The 19234-nt window shown below is 40.9% G+C and overlaps 1 protein-coding gene across 2 annotated transcripts in view; it reads left to right on the forward strand.

The window, feature by feature from the left end:
- Positions 1-19234, forward strand: part of RELN (reelin) — a 649217-nt gene that overhangs the window by 602432 nt on the left and 27551 nt on the right. For both annotated transcript variants that reach the window (XM_066354462.1, XM_066354463.1), the window contains exons 51-57: positions 7215-7369; positions 8412-8626; positions 11075-11252; positions 14632-14807; positions 14955-15061; positions 16721-16963; positions 18526-18701. In XM_066354462.1, the coding sequence (XP_066210559.1) occupies positions 7215-7369; positions 8412-8626; positions 11075-11252; positions 14632-14807; positions 14955-15061; positions 16721-16963; positions 18526-18701 (1250 nt within the window). The remainder of the gene's footprint in view (positions 1-7214; positions 7370-8411; positions 8627-11074; positions 11253-14631; positions 14808-14954; positions 15062-16720; positions 16964-18525; positions 18702-19234) is intronic.

A 19234-nucleotide genomic window follows, 5' to 3' on the forward strand; every position in this document is an offset into this window, starting at 1 on the left:
TTTTTTTATTTCTTCTTTGATCTCATTGTTAACCTATTTGTTATTTAATAACATGCTATTTAGTTTCCAAGTGTTTGAGTATTTTTCAGTTTTTCTGTTGTGGTTGATTTCTAGTTTCATGCCATTGTGATCAGAAAAAATGCTTGATATGATTTATCTTCTTAAATTTGTTGAGATCGCTTTTGTGCCCTAATTTGTGATCTATCCTAGAGAATGTACCATGAACACTTGAAAAGAATGTATATTCTGCTGTTTTAGGGTGAAAGGGTCTGAAGATATTTACTAAATTGATCTAGTGTGCACTTTAAGTCTGCTGTTTCTTTGTTAATTTTCTTTCTTGAGGATCTATCTGGTAATGTTAGTGGGGTATTGATATCCACTACTATTATAGTATTGCTGTTGATCTCGCCCTTTATATCCATCAAAGTCTGCTTTATATATTTAGGCACTCCTATATTAGGTGCGTAGATATTTATAATAGTCATATCTTCCTGTTGGATTGCTCCCTTTATCATTATGTAGTGAACTTCTTTATCTCTTACTATAGCCTTTGTTTTAAAGTCCATTTTGTCTGATATAAGTATTGCTACCCCAGCTATTTTTTCATTTGCATTTGCATAAAATATATTTTTCTATCCTTTTAACTTCAGTCTATGGACATCTTTTGATTTAAGGTGTGTCTCTTGTAGACAGCATATGTATGGGTCCTGTTTTCTTATCCATGCAACTACACTATGTCTTTTGATTGGATCATTTAATCCATTTACATTTAAGGTTATTATTGATATGTAGTTGTTTATTGCCATTTTATTCTTTAAAGCTGTATTTCTCTTTTGCTATATTTTTTCCCCTTTGATCTGTTTATAGCAGGTCCCTTAACATTTCTTGTAGCATTGGTTTGGTTGTAATAAGTTCCTTGAGTTGTTTTTTCTTTTATCTGGGACATTTTTTATTTCTCCTTCAATTTTAAATGATAGCCTTGCTGGATAAAGTAGTCTTGGTTGTAGGTTCTTGTTCTGCATTACTTTAAATATTTCTTGCCATTCCCTTCTGGCTTCAAGTGTTTCTGTTGAGAAGTCAGATGTTATCCTTATGAGGGCTCCTTTGTAGGTGATAGCCTTTTATCCTCTAGCAGCTTTTAATATTTTCTCTTTATCATTTAGCTTTGGTATTTTAATTATGATGTGTCTTGGTGTAGATTTCTTTGGGTTTCTCTTTAATGGAATTCTCTGTGCTTCTTGAACTTGTGTGACTTTTTCCTGCATCAATTTAGGGAAGTTTTCAGCTATGATTTGATTGAACAAAGTCTCTATCCCTTGTTCTTTCTCTTCTTCTTCAGGAACCCCTATGATGCGGATGTTATTTCTCTTCATGTTGTCACAAAGCTCTCTTAGAGTTTCCTCAGACTTTTTGAGTCTCATTTCTTTTTGCTGCTCTGATTCCGTGCCTTTGTTTATCTTGTCTTCTAACTCACTGATTCCATCCTCAGCTTCATCCATCCTGCTTTTAATTCCTTCCATTGTGGTCTTTATTTCTAATATTGTATTTGTCATTTCTGACTGATTTTTTTTATTATTTCAGTGTCCTTTTTTTATACTTGCTATCTGTTTATTTAGTTGTTCGTTATGATCATCTATTGTTGTTCTAAGATCTTTGAGCATCCTAACAATCATTATTTTAAATTCTGCATCTGGTAATTTGGTTATAGCATTTCTCTTGATTCAATTGGGTTGCATTTCTCTGCCTTGCCATTTTGTCTGTGTATAAAGGGTGTGGCCACTGTAATTTAATAGGTGTGTCCTCTGTGTTCCCTAGGTGTGGTCTGTCTGCAGGCCCACCACCCCCTCTGCTGCTGCCTCTGGCGTTCGGGAATGTGTGTTGCTGGCACCAGCTGGCTGTGGCTGTCGCTGCGGTTTCTGCCTCTCCTCCACAGGAAGGGCTGTGTTCACATGCCCAGGTCTACAAGCCTGCGCCTTTGGCCTGCCACTGCAGGTGGGGCTGCACGCCACACCCTGGGCCACAAGCCTCAGCACCGCGGGCAGGGGTGACCACCTTTGCTCAGCTGCAGGTGTCCACCTATTCCTGGGCTTTCACCCTGCCCTCACAGGCAGAGCTGCACTCCTGACTCGGGCACAAGCCCCAGGCTCCCCTGGGTGAGTGGGGCTGCATGCCCGTGCTCAGCCACGGTTCTCCATCTGTTCCCAGGCTTTTGCCCAGCCCCGTGGGCAGAGTTGCAGTCACGCATCAGGCCACAAGCCCAGGCTCTGCAGGCCGGGCGGGGATGCGTGCCCTCACTCAGCCATGGGTCTCTGCAGGGCCTTTCCCCTGAGGGCGGGATTGCAGGCGGGCCGCAGCTGGCCGGACCATTTTCCTGTGCCCCTTCTGCCCCCGCCAGGCGGGACTGAGCTCACGCCAGGCCTCAGTCGTGGCTGGCCTGGCTTCCACCCCCACCAGACCGCACTTCTGTGTCCAGCTACCGCCTGCCCTCCAGCAAGCCCTCAGCAGTGTGGTTGGGGGCACTGCACCTCAGACCCTAGCACTCAATACTGTATTCCTTAAGGCTCCCTCCTTCTAAGCAACTCTGCTCTGAGTGCCATGGGAGAGCTTGTTTGGCTGGTGTCCTGCTTCCCTTTGCTGGTGTTGTTGTTTCCAAAGGAAATAATTCGCTTCAGATTTGGGGGGTGACTCGGCCCAGGGGTTAGGGTGGCTGTCCCTCAAAGTGTTTCTGCCTGTGCCTCCTAGATTACACTCTCTTCCTGCTACTCCAGTCCTCTCCTCTCTTCCTGTCCTCCAGAGCCCCTTGTGAGTGGTTGTGAAAGAGGCTTTCTGCATTGTTCCTTTAAGAAGAATCTTGGGTCTGAGAAATCTGTCTCTTTCTCACAAATAGTATCCTGACTTATTTCTCAGCTAAATACTGTCCATATACCTCTTCTAGGCTCTGGGGCTGCAGGCTGGGGCTTTGTTCCTGGGAATCAGTACCCTCCCCTCTCTGCTAAACTCACTTCCTGCCACGCAAGTCTCTCTGGACTGGCATTCGCACCCAGGAGCTGGGCCACTTTCTCCGCATTTCTGCTTTTCCTACCAGTCTCTGTGTGGCTTCTTCGGTGTTCCTTGGTTAAAGAGTCCTCTTAGTTTAGTCCAAGGTTGGTTTTTCCAGATGATGGTTCTTAAAATTAAGTTGTAATCCACTTTGGTTGTGGGAGGTGGAAGTTAGTACGTCCGCCTACTCCATCGCTATCTTGCTGCAGCTCAAGGATCTTTTTAATAAGTAACATACTATAATGTTAACAATATAGTTTTATTTCTTTTAGAAAATTTTCATTTTTGGTTTCTACTTTCTTCTTTGGGTAGAAAGCCAACATTTCCTGGTTACTTGGTTTAATAGCAAAAGACAAGAATTCTGTGTTGCTGCATGTCAGATGCATTTGTGATGGCAGTTCATGTTTCAGAGAGGATCCCAAGCCTTGCTTGTTACTTTTCTTTCTCAACAGGAGTAGCGCAGTTATCTTGGTGAACTAGCAAGGATGTCTTCAGGCCGTTCTTATTTTCAGTGTCTTGTTTTCTTTTCATTTTATAACACTACTTAGTCATCTTTTTTTACAGTTGTGACTTATATTAAGTATGTGGCTGTATGCTACATAAAACATAGCATATTGAGGTCAAGCAGGGATGTTTAATGAGACATCTCACCAATAGTGCAGGTATTACCCAAACAGTGAAAATAGATGTGACATTCACCATAGATTCATCAGATGGTGAAACTGTGTTGCATGCAACTTGAACCTAGAATCATGTACAGAAGGGTAGATGTATTATTTTATAATAAGACTGGTTAGAAGCTTCCAGAGGAATGAAACCTATGCTGAAGAAATTTGAAATTTGAGGACTTTCAATAATTTAAAATATTTGGCTCCAGCCAGTTGGTTCAGTGGTAGAGCATCAGCCTGGCATGTGAAAGCCCCGGGTTCAATTCCTGGCCAGGACACACAGCAGAAGCGACCATCTGCTTCTTTACCCTTCCCCCTCCTCCTTCTCTTTTCTCCTCCCACAACTAGGGATTGAATAGTTCCAGTAAGATGGCCTTGGTTGCTGAGGATGGCTCCATGGCCTGCCTTAGGCACTGAGATGGCTCAGTTGCTAAGTAACAGAGCATCAGCCCTAGATGGGCAGAGCATCACCCAGTAGGGGCCTTACCAGGTGGATCACGGTCAGGGCGCATGTGGGAGTCTGTCTCTTTGCCTCCCTGCCTGTCACTTCACTAAAAAAAGGGGGGAAAACTTAATTATTAATGTTTTATCACAAAAATAATACATGTTCAAAGTATGAAATTGAGAAAATACAAAAAACTCATGAGGATGAAAATCAGAATCACCCAGAAGATTAGCCATCATCAATTTTGGTGTTTTTCTTGGATTCTATTTTCTATGCCTTTATATACATATAAACATATTTTTAACAAAATTATAATCCTAAATTGTATATATTTTTTATTCTCTTTTTTTTTAAGTGAAAGGAGAGGAGATAATGAGAAAGACTCCTGCATGTGCCCCAACTGGGATCCACCCAGCAACCCCATCTTGGGCCGTTGCTCAATCAACCGAGCTATTTTTAGTGACTAAGGCCACTCTTGGACCAACCGAGCCACTGGCTACAGGAGGAGAAGAGAGAGAAGGTAGAGAGGGAGGGAGAGAGAAGCAAATGTTTGCTTCTCTTGTGTACCCTGACTCAAAATCAAACCCAGGATGTCCATATGCCAGGCCAGTGCTCTAAACACTGTAGTCTTTTTTTCATTTACAATTAAATTTTGGCCTGACTAGGCAGTGGTGCAGTGGATGGAGTGTTGGACTGGGACCCAGAGGACCCAGGTTCGAGGCCCCAAGGTCACCAACTTGAGCACGGGCTCATCCAGCTTGAGCATAGGGGGCCACTGACTTGAGTGTGGGATCATAGACATGAACCCACGGTCACTGGCTTTGAAGCTCAAGGTTGCTGACTTGAGCTCAAGGTCACTGGCTTGAGAAAGCGGTCACTTGCTCTGCTATAGCCCCCGGTCAAGGCACATATGAGAAAGCAATCAATGAACAACTAAGGAAACTAAGGAGCCGCAACGAAGAATTGATGTTTCTCATCTCTCTCCCTTCCTGTCTTTCCCTATCTGTCCCTCTTTGTCCCTCTCTCTGTCTCTCTCACTGTCTGTCACATTAAAAAAAGTATTAAATTCTGATAACTTTCCCTTGTTCTTAATTATCTTTAAAAATATTTTAATATCAGTCTTTTTAAAATATTTAAAATATTTTAATAGTTTATTATAACTTGTTTACCATTTTGACATTGTTGAATATTTAATTCTCAATTCCTTTATTAGTATATCATGTGGCATAGTGGCGCAAATACAAATATATTTAATAAAAATCACCCTTTTAAGTAGGAAAAGCTTAAAATTTTTCTTAGCACTACCAAGTAGTTTTATTATCATCAAAAGATTATTAAGATTCATTAGCATATTTCTGGCTCAGAACTTGACTAAATTCTTTGTAGGTTATTTTTTCCTGTGTAATGGTTTACATAGTGAGCTTAGGACCAGAGAATAATCCAGCAGTTCTTCTGTATGAGTAAAAACAAATACAGGTTTATTTTTTTGAGTACCTAAAGTACTGATTTTTACTTTGGGCTTAATTTGGTGATATACAATTGAAGGAATAAATTTTCTACCTCATGCCTGTCTTACAAAAATTATTCCCAGAATCTGTAATATCTACTTACAGAAGTCATGTGTGATATTGCAGAACAGAGTTATGAGTTAGTTGGTTAATGTAAGCCTTATTAGGATTGCAGAGTTTGAGCATAAAAATAAAATATGTACCTCAGAATATACTGGCTCAAGTTATTCTTACTAGAATTTAAGTTTTGTGCACTTTGACTTTTGGGTCCTATATCAGTGATGTAGGATTAAATTTAGCTCTACACCTGGGATGAAAACTAATAGATAATGGTATTTGAGTAGCTATTTGAATCCCAGATAGAAACTGCTTGTCTGCAGATATATGTCATGCTCAGATAAAACTGAAAAAAATGCAACACAAGTGAAGGCTGAATTCCAATCGCTTTGTGTGGCCATCCAGCCTGCAGCTCTCACCAAGGTCCCAGAGCTCCCGGCCTCTGCCGGTACCTGCTGCTCATCTCCACTGCAAGTACCAGCGCCACTGGAAACTTCCAGAGAAAAGCTGAACCTATAAAATCAAAGTATATTGTAAATTAGATGCAATTTGTAGGTATGCTTAATTTCTAAACTTTCTGGGATAAAATCATAACATTAAAAACTCTTCTTCCCTAAAAGAAAGGAAATGTGAGGGTGTGGGGGGGATAAGACATACTTTGCACTAATCAAGTCATAATCTTGCTTCTTAAATTGTGCTTAGACCATTATAAGCTTTTTAATATCACTTTATTGAGGTATAACTGACATACAGAAACCTATAGATAATGTATATAACTTTATGAGTTTGCTGTTAAGTATATACCCATGAAACAAACCCCTACAGTCAAGGCCTTGAATTTGTCAGTCACCTCCAAAAGTTCTCTCCTGCCCCCTCCCTTTTCTAATAGTGATTTCTCTGTTATGGTAAGAGCACTTAATAGGAGTTCTACTCTCTTAGCAAATGTTTATGTATGTAACAGAGTATTGTTAACTATAAAGGTCCTATAGACCATGTGTTGTATAGATCTCCAGAGCTTGTACACCTTGCAATGTGGAAACTTCCAGTCCTTTGACTGACACTCCTCCATTTCCCCCTCCCCCAGCCCTGTAACCATTATTGTCCTCTCTAGTTCATGAGTTTGATAGCAAGCTTTCTAATTACCCGGATGGCACTATCAGAATTTGAGTAGAAGTAGCTAACTCACTTCTACTCAATTTCCTATCATGTTACTAAAAATTCTTTGTCCTTCTTTAGACCTGCCTTAAAGTTAAATATCTGTCAGGAAAAAAATAGATGTTTCCCTTTGATTTTCATCTATAACATATGCAATGCACTCCTTCTTTCCAAATGCACTTATCGATATCAAGGTGGTACATGTTCCTAAAATAATGTACTTACATTTATGTTTCATCTATAGATTGTATATAATATATATTATAGAGATTTCTATTTAATTCTAGATCTTGCTTAAAGTGAAAATTTGCCTAAAGTATTTTTGTCTTTTTTGTTTTTAAGTGAATGAGCACTGGCTGTTCCATGATGATTGCACAGTAGAAAGATTCTGTGACTCTCCTGATGGTGTCATGATTTGTGGCAGTCACGATGGAAGAGAAGTATATGCAGTGACTCATGACCTGACTCCCACCGGGGGCTGGATCATGCAGTTCAAGGTGAAAATGTTATGGTCTTGACTACATAAATAACCATATACTAGCAATATAAAAATGAGAAGAAAAAAACTGTAGAGACAAAGATCAGCTAATATTTCATTGGCTTAATTAATATACTCTTGGAAAAATAAAATGTAATATTAAGGTAATATACAAAGTCAACTATATATAACTTAATGACTTAAAGTATTTTATTTCTGAACTATTCCATGGTGAATCTTTCATAAAATTAAATGTGTTTCTGCTCAAGGTTAAATACTAACAGCAGATATTGACTATAAATATGTGGGATATCATTCCAGTTTCCTGAGTTAAATCATTACACAGCTTAGACAATCTTTTTCTTCAAGAGAAGATTAAAACTATTATGGTTATATCTACTTTTTTTACAAGAGTATTTTAATGTTTTTGAAGAAAGAAAATTATGGAAAACAAAGGCACGAAAAGCACTAATGACAACATTAATTTTGGCCAAGATTTTATGTCAACCAATTTATTCTGTCTACCTTAGTCTCACTGTATTGCAACAAATGTCACAATATGGCTATTTCCATCAACAAAGGGTGCTTTGCCTTTTTTAAACTACCTTCTGTTATCACTTCATTGTGTCTTACTTACAGTTGAAAGTGATTTATTGAGAGTCATAGGCTGTAGGACAAAATAGTAAACTTGGTAAAACTGTTAGCATTCCTTCTTGGTCAGCATTCTGCCAAATAGAAGTGCCAGACCATTAGCACAACAAACAACTTGTAAGAGAGGGCCAGGCCTTCCAAGGCAGTTAGCCTGCATGGCAAAAGCACAGCTTCCAGCTTATTTCCAAAATCTCGGCACAATATATTTGGCACTTTCTATAATTTGTCACCTTGAGCAACTATATCAACTTTCCCACCCATCAGCAGAACAAATAATGAGCCTGAAAACACAGGGTAAATGTGCTGCAGTGTCTAGCAAGTGATCAGCAACTTTCTTCTGCCAAGTCCTTAGAACAGAAACATGTAATGTGGGTTTAATATATTAACAATCTTGCTTTCCTGTTTATTAGATCTCTGTTGGATGTAAAGTGTCTGAAAAAGTTGCCCAGAATCAAATTCACGTGCAGTATTCTACTGACTTCGGTGTGAGCTGGAATTACCTGGTCCCTCAGTGCCTACCTGCAGACCCCAAATGCTCAGGAACTGTTTCTCAGCCATCTGTATTCTTTCCAACGAAAGGATGGAAACGGATCACCTACCCACTCCCTGAAAGTTTACTGGGAAAGTAAGTAGGAAATTAAAATAAAGCCTGGTTCCATCATCCAGAAGTAGATTAGGGGACAGGTGGAGCCTGAACTTCTGTGTAATCGTGGTAATACATTGCCGTCCTCCCTAACCCTAAAGGCTCTCTAATTGGTGACCTCCATGAGCAAACTCAAGGAGACCTCAAGTTGTAATTCTCAGACGTATCAAGATGGGCCCTGGCAGGCCCTTTCCTGTTTCCTACCTCCGTGTCTGCCAATGGGACAGAGCAGTAGTGATGGCTTTGAAGGCAGATGAAAAGGTGTGCGGTACCACGTGGACCTTGCAGACTCTGTTCCACCACACATCGTGTGCTTCCCACATTACGGCCTTGTCAGTCCACGAGAGATGGAGCCGGAAGCAAAGTCCTGACTCAGCATGCTGTTCGTACAGCTCCTACCTCTTCATACTACTGGTACACATATGGTTTGTAGGCTTCACTTTGCTCTTATCAAAGCATTATGTTTTGCACCTGCAGTAAAAAGTAATTAGCTTGGAGCAGTCATGAGCCAAGATAATTAAACTATTCTTTGAAAAAAGTGTGGATGAGTTAATTCAAGGCAATTCCAAAAGACTTCTCTTTGAAAGTAAAATTAGGGAAAAAAAGATACATTAAAGAAAGTGATAGGTGAGGCTCCACCATATGAATCATAGAGTGTGGCGAAATGAAAACCTTCCTGTAAAACAGAATTGTGATATATGACCAGAACACATAGAGCCTTTGAACAGGTGCTTACACCCAGCTCTTCCACTGTCCCCTGGATGCCATTTACTACATAAGCATCTACAGTTTTCTAGAACAAACTCGCGGGGCATAGTTAGTTAACATGCAAAGCAAGCTAAATCAGGATGCTTTCAGCTGCAGGTAACAGAAAACCCAATCCAAACTGGCTCAATTAAAAATGCAATGTATCTATAATGGAAAAACTCCAAAGGTAAGTGGATTCTAGGATTAGTTGATTCACAAGCCCAACAGTGTCTTCTTTCCTCTACTCTCTGTTCTACTTCCCACATAGTGGCCACACACGGCCTTCAGGCCGGTTCCCTTAACATAGATGACTTTCTGAAAACTGGAGCAGAATGCATTCTCACCTGTGTGCAGTGGGAGAGAAGGAGCTGCTCTCCTTTCAGAGAGAGCCAGAGCAAGCACCTCCTTGCATCCCACTGGTGTAAATAAGCTCAAGAATGCCGTTTCCTGACTCAGTCAGTAGTTAAGGGAATTATGTCAAATGATTATCTCATATGACTCACCTGGGGTAAGAGGCATGCTTGGGGAGCCACCACATGTCCTTGCCTCATTTCCCCCTCCTGTTCTCCCTTTTCTCTTTTATATGAAGTATGATTTACACTCAGTAAAATGCACATATTCTAATTGTTTAGTGCAGTGAGTGCTTACCATTGTGTAACCCCATGAAACAAGATAGAGAATATTTGTGTCACCCCAGAAAATCCCCTCATGCACTTTGGACTCTTTACACCAGGGGTAGTCAACCTTTTTATACCTACCACCCAATTTTGTATCTCTGTTAGTAGTAAAATTTTCTAACTGCCCACTGGTTCCACAGTAATGGTGATTTATAAAGTAGGGAAGTAACTTTACTTTATAAAATTTATAAAGCAGAGTTATAGCAAGTTCAAGCATATAATAATAATTACTTACCAAGTACTTTATGTCGGAGTTTCGCTAAGTTTGGCAGAATAAATCTTTATAAAACAACTTACTATAGTTAAATCTATCTTTTTATTTATACTTTGGTTGCTCCGCTACCACCCACCATGAAAGTTGGAACGCCCACTAGTGGGCGGTAGGGACCAGGTTGACTACCATTGCTTTACACCAACATGGCGGAGAGTATTTCAATATAAGGTTAATCATGAGGTTTGTACTTTCCCCAGAAGGTAGAGAAGAACAATGATGAAATTAAAATCTCGGGGAAATGTCCTTTAATATAACTCTCTCAAATTTGTTTTCTAGTTAGCATAGTTACTCTGAGAAAACTGATTATCTCTGGGGAATTCGGAAGTTCCTGTTTCCCAGCCACCGAGGGCTAGGTGTGTGCTGACAGGGCTCTGACAAAGGGTTCCCTCCCCTCCTGTACAATTTCAGAAACGCAATCAATGAATCTAAGTGGCAATGCACTCACTGGACTCCAGTTCACAAGCAACATGAGTTATGATAACTTTGGTTTAAAATGTTTTTATGACTTGAAATAGAGATTTCACTGTTCACATATTATAAAATTTAAATGAATAACATTTCATGACTAGAAATAGATAATGGTAGTCAGAAAACATATTTTATTATTCCATTTCATGCTCTCGGAGCGTCTTAAATGCTTTTTTTTCTTGTACACTGAATGCACATGCAGGAAAATGAACCTGAATAAAGTTAACTTTTGTTTTTATTCTTTTGCTTTTGTGTTGCTAACAGTCCAGTGAGATTTAGGTTCTATCAGAAGTACTCAGATATACAGTGGGCAATTGATAACTTCTACCTGGGCCCTGGATGCGTGGACACCTGCAGGGGCCACGGAGATTGCTTAAAGGAGCAGTGCATCTGTGATCCGGGGTTCTCGGGGCCCAACTGCTACCTGACACACACTCTGAAGGTAACGTTAACCGACCGTCGACTCGCACTGTAGGCCCTGCCTTAAGAACCACCTCGAGTGTGAGACCAATAATTTATAACTAACAATTATAATGTTGTTTGGGGCCCCCAATAAATAAATCCTTTGGGTGGAAACTAAAAAATATGTCTTAGGTTTCTCAGATACAAGAATATTAGTATAAAAAAAAAGAATATTAGTATCAAGTTCCAGCACAATTTACCCAATTCACCAATACAGCAGCCTGTATGGATTAAAGAACAAAAATATTCTTTTTTTTTTTTTTTTTTTTTTTTTTTTTTTTTTTTTTCATTTTTCTGAAGCTGGAAACGGGGAGAGACAGTCAGACAGACTCCCGCATGCGCCCGACCGGGATCCACCCGGCACGCCCACCAGGGGCGATGCTCTGCCCACCAGGGGGCGATGCTCTGCCCCTCCGGGGGGTCGCCATATTGCGACCAGAGCCACTCTAGCGCCTGGGGCAGAGGCCACAGAGCCATCCCCAGCGCCCGGGCCATCTTTGCTCCAATGGAGCCTTGGCTGCGGGAGGGGAAGAGAGAGACAGAGAGGAAAGTGCGGCGGAGGGGTGGAGAAGCAAATGGGCGCTTCTCCTGTGTGCCCTGGCCGGGAATCGAACCCGGGTCCTCCGCACGAAATATTCTTTTTTTAAGCAGACTCTTTCTCTAAAGTCAATTTTAAGCCTCTTCACATCATTTTTCAGATGCAATGCTGAAGGAGAATGCTGCTGTTATGAAATAAAATAAATAACATTAACACAAAAAAATTCAAGAAGGGCTAAACAGCACCTAAATTTTTGTTCAGAAAATTCAGTATTCTGATTTGCTAACTGATGAAATGTGGTTATCTATTAAGAATAGAGAAGTCTTCCTGGCCGGCTGGCTCAGGGGTAGAGCGTAGGCCCGGCGTGGAAGTCCTGGCTTCGATACCCAGCCAGGGCACACAGGAGAAGCACCCATCTGCTTCTCCACCCCTCCCCCTCTCCTTCCTCTCTGTCTCTCTCTTCCCCTCCTGCAGCCAAGGCTCCATTGGAGCAAAGTTGGCCCAGGTGCTGAGATGGCTCCATAGCCTCCGCCTCAGGCGCTAGAATGACTCCGGCCACAACAGAACAATGCCTTCTGGTGGACATGCCGGGTGAATCCCGGTCAAGCACATGTAGGAATCTGACTGCCTCCTCACTTCTAACTTCGGAAAAATACAAAAAAAAAAAAAAGAAGAAGAAGAAGAATAGAGAGGTCATTCTTGGGAACGTCAGCTGTCCTATTATTACTTACTATGCAAAGCCAATGCAGTTGCCCAACACAGCTGCCATGTGTACATTCTATTTCTGTGAATAAATATAGTGCAGCCATCAATCCAATAACAGAAAAATCTCTAAGCTAAAAAAGCACAATGACTGAAATCAAACATATAAGGGGCAAACGATGTAAAAGAAACCTGTTCTGTCATTTTTTTTAACATTTCAACACTGTTCAACATTCAACAATTTTGGAATTGCTAAATTAAAAATAAAATTAGAGCAATGCCCACTTGTGTCTGATGCTTTTACTATTTGTTATTAAATGAGATTATAACATAAAAAACATATTACAAGTAATGAATAAACGAAGCAAAAAATCTAGTTTCTTTGACAACATTCAAATGAGCATTCCTCAGTTGGATTAGAAAGTGTACAAATCTATACTATGCACTCTTACTCAGATTTTTCCTACTGAGAGCACACATGGTTAATGATGCATGTCTTCTGGCTCCAGTGTTCTTATGTGTGAACTTCCACTTTTAAAAGTGCATTTATTTTAAAAATAATAATAAGAAGAAGAAAACAAAGTGCATTTATTTGCTAACATCAGTGAGGTAAGGTAAGACTCACATGACTACACATCTTTAACAATAGAGATGGTTATGTTCTAAGTGTGAAGAGAGTTTTTTTTTACGTTTTTCTGAAGCTGGAAACAGGGAGAGACAGTCAGACAGACTCCCGCATGCGCCCGACCGGGATCCACCCGGCACGCCCACCATTGGGCGACGCTCTGCCCACCAGGGGGCGATGCTCTGCCCATCCTGGGCGTCGCCATGTTGCGACCAGAGCCACTCTAGCGCCTGGGGCAGAGGCCACAGAGCCATCCCCAGCGCCCGGGCCATCTTTGCTCCAATGGAGCCTTGGCTGCGGGAGGGGAAGAGAGAGACAGAGAGGAAAGCGCGGCGGAGGGGTGGAGAAGCAAATGGGCGCTTCTCCTGTGTGCCCTGGCCGGGAATCGAACCCGGGTCCTCCGCACGCTAGGCCGACGCTCTACCGCTGAGCCAACCGGCCAGGGCCAAGAGAGTTTTTTAAAATCATTTTAACTACACAATAAAATAGCAACTAGATAACGCTCTTAAATAAGTGAAAATGTATATAGTTTTATTGTATAAGTACTACAATTAAAACTGTAACAAATTATTTTCATGATATATTGCTACCATTGAAAACCATTGGATGCCTCAATCCAATGCAAGACTGTATTATGGACCAAATGACTATACTCTGGGAAAAATAAATAACCAGGATCTTGCTATGATATGAGAGGGTGAAATAAAATGTAGCCATAATGAACCCTAATATTTAATTATCTACTCTCTTTGGAAAATAGACTATTCCTGGTTGTTGGTTATTCTTAGTTAAAAGTATAAAATGAGTACCCTTTTATTCTAGATTCTGAGTACTTCTCCCATTGTCTTGAATCTTGGTGCTGATAAACATACAGTAAGTCAGGTTGCCTTCCAAGGTTGATGATTTTCTTTTGACTTTCCTATGGAAAGCATTGGTTTCAAATACTCTTACCTAACCATATAGACATTCAGAGTTCACTCTGTGATGCACCTCTGGGGTCACAGCTGCCTAAGTGGTCTCCCAGGTGGGACACACACTCCTGGGGAGAGCAAGAGACCCACTGGGGAATGTTAGGGAAAGTGCCAGAACATCTGTTATACTTCATCTTATTTCTTTAACATTTCATTTTTGTGTGTGTGTTTCATAATGTAATAAATTTCAATAGTACTTTTATATACCATGTAAATAACAATTTGGGAGTACATGCTTAAAAAACTTCTTACAAATAGGAATGTTACTGTCCTCAACCTATAATTGTTTTAATAGTCTCTCTAGACTTTAAGCTCTAATTATTAAGATTAAATGACCTTTACTGTAGGTTGTTAAAGAATATTTTGAAGCTACTCTTTTTTTAAAAACTATCTTAGGAAAAGCATTTAAAATCAGCTCTAATTTTTTAAACTCCAAGATGTAATACTGTATTGTCTTAACTGTTCCATGGTCATTATCTGAAATTGTTAGTTTTAACCGCATGCCACCCCTCTTCTTTTCCAGACTTTCCTGAAAGAACGCTTTGACAGTGAAGAGATCAAGCCTGACCTGTGGATGTCCTTGGAAGGTGGGAGCACGTGTATGGAGTGTGGGATTCTCGCCGAGGACACTGCACTCTATTTTGGGGGATCCACTGTGAGACAAGCTATTACTCAAGATTTGGATCTCCGAGGGGCAAAGTAAGTCTTTTTTGGGTTATTTTCATCACAGCTTAGCAGGTTGGCCCCAAAGCAAGGAACACATGTGGAAGAAGTTGTTATTCAGGACTTGAGTAGACAGTTTGTTCTAATTCACTATTCTGACAGATAATGTGTGCTTGCATTCAGATTCCTGCAGTACTGGGGGCGCATTGGGAGCGAGAACAACATGACCTCCTGCCATCGGCCCACCTGCCGGAAGGAAGGCGTGCTGTTGGACTACTCTACTGATGGAGGCACGTTTCCAGGGGAACACCATACCTCGGAGCAGATTCCCAAATTCCATCCAGTGCTCTCAGAAAAGTCTCTGCAAAGCTTTGCTGACTTAGCAATGCAAATAGTGAAAGTTACTGTTACAAAGAGAAAGCTGCAGATCTTAGTTGTATAACACATTCCATATATGTGACTTCTGTGTTAGCAAAATCTATCCAAAAGGGGGACAAGAGAGAAATCACATTAAAAAAATAGTATGGTGTCATGGGGTAGACTTAACAGGAGGTCACCTCAGGAATTACAGAAATGACTAACACTATGCTGTACACCTGAAATTAAGAGAATGTTGAATGTCAACTGTAATTTTAATTTTTTTAATTAAGGAAAAATAAGTAAAATAAAATGTTAAAATAAATAAGCTCCAAAGTTTATGAGTAAAAAAAATAATTTCTATGCTTAACTGAAGTTAGATTATAAATGATACAATTTAAAATAATTTTTGCATAGTTTTCCAAGTAAAAGATAATTTTTAAAACATTTCAAAGTGTTTTTTAAAAGCTTTCAAATGAATAAGCATGTAATGAACACTAAGAGCATATCTACAAGAAAATTTCATTAATTGTGAAAGAAGACGGTCTGAATCCGTAGTGTCATATACTGTTTTCACCAGATTCTGTTTTATTATTTTGAAGTAGCTAAAACCAGAAGTAATACCATGAGGTCTTTAGAAAATCAGCCTTAGCAGATAGATATTCTTAAAAACTAACAGATAAGGCCCTGGCCAGTTGGCTCAGTGGTAGAGCGTTGGCCTGGCATGCAGAAGTCCCGGGTTCGATTCCCGGCCAGGGCACACAGGAGAAGCACCCATCTGCTTCTCCACCCCTCCCCCTCTCCTTCCTCTCCGTCTCTCTCTTCCCCGCAGCCGAGGCTCCATTGGAGCAAAGATGGCCCGGGCGCTGGGAATGGCTCTTTGGCCTCTGCCCCAGGCGCTAGAGTGGCTCTGGTCGCAACAGAGCGACGCCTCGGAGGGGCAGAGCATCGCCCCCTGGTGGGCAGAGCGTCGCCCCTGGTGGGCGTGCCGGGTGGATCCCGGGCGAGTGCATGCGGGAGTCTGTCTGACTGTCTCTCCACATTTCCAGCTTCAGAAAAATACAAAAACAAACAAACCAAAAAAACTAACAGATAAGTAGATGGCCCTGAAGTATTATATGTTATTCAAAAGGTGTTTTCTTAAGTAATATAAACATCCCACCCACAGTTTTATCAGTTAAGAGGGAAACTTCATATTAGTCCAATAAACCACAAATTGCATAGAATTATAATAACTATATTTTAAAATACTAGCAGTTCTAGTCTAGAAACATGGAAAGCATGAATGTTTCTCATTATTTATGAGAAATAATGCATATAGGAACCTAGAATGATTTAAAGGCAGAAAATAGATAATTTTAACTTCAGAGATTTTATTTTTGGCCAAGTGTTTCTAGATACCTTTCTCCTCATATCATCAGCCTCATTTCGCAATAATATTAGTGGTGAGCATTTACCTTACAGTCAGTGAAATCAATTCTCATTGTCTGGTTGAAGATTTTTTCGGGAAGCTTACAGTAGGTGCAGTATACTGGTAGTTTTTGCAGTTTTTGCCCACATATGTTACTCTGTTGATTCGTTTGTTATTATAGGAATTACTTGGACTTTGCTCCATGAGATGGATTATCAGAAATACATTTCTGTTAGACACGACTACATACTTCTTCCTGAAGATGCCCTCACCAACACAACTCGGCTTCGCTGGTGGCAGCCTTTTGTGATCAGCAATGGACTTGTGGTCTCTGGAGTAGAGCGTGCTCAGTGGGCACTAGACAACATTTTGATTGGTGGAGCAGAAATCAATCCAAGTCAACTGGTTGACACTTTTGATGATGGTAAGAAATGAGACATTGAACAGTCTTTCTTGTGAACTGTTTGTTTGATTATATCTTTGGGTGAATCACTACATGAAAAGCATTTAGAAGAGGACCTAGTGTATATTCAGTGCTCAGCAAATGTTATCCATTGTTTTGCCCAGTGGTTTATAAATCTTCAACGTTAGCAGCTTGTTGAAATGTCAACTGAGAATTTCATAAATTTTGTTAAGGCAAAATATCTACCTCTAACTATAATTTGACATTTTAATACCCCCAAATAATTTTAGTGTCTTTAGGAATTTCTATATTGCAGAGATATACATTGCATTGGTTTAAAAGTGTATTAAGAATAGGCCCTGGCCGGTTTGCTCAGTGGTAGAGCATCGGTCCAGCATATGGAAGTCCCAGGTTCGATTCCTGGCCAGGGCACACAGGAGAAGCGCCCATCTGCTTCTCTACCTTGCCCCCTCTCTTTTCTCTCTATCACTCTCTTCCCCTCCTGCCAAGGCTCCATTGGAGCAAAGTTGGCCCAAGCACCAAGGACAGCTTCATGGCCTCTGCCTCAGGCACTAGAATGGCTCCAATTGCAACAGAGCAACAGCCCAGATGGGCAGAGCATCACCCCCTGCTGGGCATGCTGGGTGGATCCCAGTGGGGCGCATGCGGAAATCTGTCTCTCTGCCTCCCCACTTCTCACTTCGAAAAAAACAAAAAAAAGAAGTGTACTAAGAATAATTTTGAAATGGTGAAATTACCCAGAGGGCCCTGGCCGGTTGGCTCAGTGGTAGAGCGTCGGCCTGGCGTGCAGAAGTCCCGGGTTCAATTCCCGGCCAGGGCACACAGGAGAGGCGCCCATCTGCTTCTCCACCCCTCCCCTTCTCCTTCCTCTCTGTCTCTCTCTTCCCCTCCCGCAGCCGAGGCTCCATTGGAGCGAGGATGGCCCGGGCGCTGGGGATGGCTCCTTGGCCTCTGCCCCAGGTGCTGGAGTGGCTCTGGTCGCAACAGAGCGACACCCCGGAGGGGCTGAGCGTCGCCCCCTGGTGGGCAGAGCGTTGCCCACTAGTGGGCGTGCCGGGTGGATCCCGGTCGGGCGCATGTGGGAGTCTATCTGGCTGTCTCTCCCCGTTTCCAGCTTCAGAAAAATACAAAAAAAAAAAAAATTTACCCAGAGTAGCAATTACATTTTAAAAGTTGAATAATCAGCTCTGACCAGGTAGCTCAGTTAGTTCAAGAATCATCCCAATATGCCAAGGTTACAAATTCAATCCCTGATAAGGCAAATATAAGCTTACTCACTCTCTCTCTCTCTTTTTCCTTCTCTTCTCTCTCTCTAAAAAAATCAGTAAATTAAAAAAAAATTAAAGTGTTTGAAAAAAGGTTGAGTAATCATTGTAGTACTACACTTAATAATCTTTTCTGGATTTGATTTCTAATCATGGATTTCTATTTATACCAATTAAATAAGTAAGAATAAAAAAGGGTAAGCAAAAAGCTAAAGCATAGGCATTCAAGTAGTTGAGCAATATGCCAGTCTGTTCAAGAGACTAACATGCCATATTACTTCCAACTTACCTTAACAGAAGGCACTTCCCATGAAGAAAACTGGAGTTTTTACCCTAATGCAGTAAGGACAGCAGGATTCTGTGGCAATCCATCCTTCCACCTCTACTGGCCAAATAAAAAGAAAGACAAGACCCACAATGTCCTCTCCTCCAGAGAGCTCATTATACAGCCAGGGTATATGATGCAGTTTAAGGTAAGGGGAAGGGGCTCTTTCGAATGGAGGATGGCATTACGTTTGGGGGAGGGGATGTGGAGAGAATGCGTATTTGGGCAAGTATAAGGAAATGATTGATTTCATTCATTAAAAGAGACTTTATCTTATGGATAAAAGAAGTAATCTTTCACAAAGACCTTTATCAGGTAGGATTGTTTGAGCATACATAAACTCTGAGTACATTGGGACATAGCAAGAAATGTAACTACTTATGTGTCTCAGATATTTAATCTTTTTTTTTCTCATTCACCTTTGTTTTAGTGGTCTCAAAATTCTGTGACAAATTTTTGGTCAAGTTGTTTCCAGTAAAAAGTACTGATTTTAGAATTAATAACTTATAAACTACCACACACACATATGCACCATAAAAACAAACAAAATGGTCCACAAAACGTTCTCCTTTCCTCCGAAGGTTCTCTGATGCACTGTAATCACTAACCAGTCTTTTATTCCTAAACTTAAATGACTAATTGAAACAAACAGCTCTGAGACTGTTCTTCTACCACTGAGTA

Source organism: Saccopteryx leptura, chromosome 12 (assembly GCF_036850995.1).
Source record: "Saccopteryx leptura isolate mSacLep1 chromosome 12, mSacLep1_pri_phased_curated, whole genome shotgun sequence".
NCBI classification, from domain to species: Eukaryota; Metazoa; Chordata; class Mammalia; order Chiroptera; family Emballonuridae; genus Saccopteryx; species Saccopteryx leptura.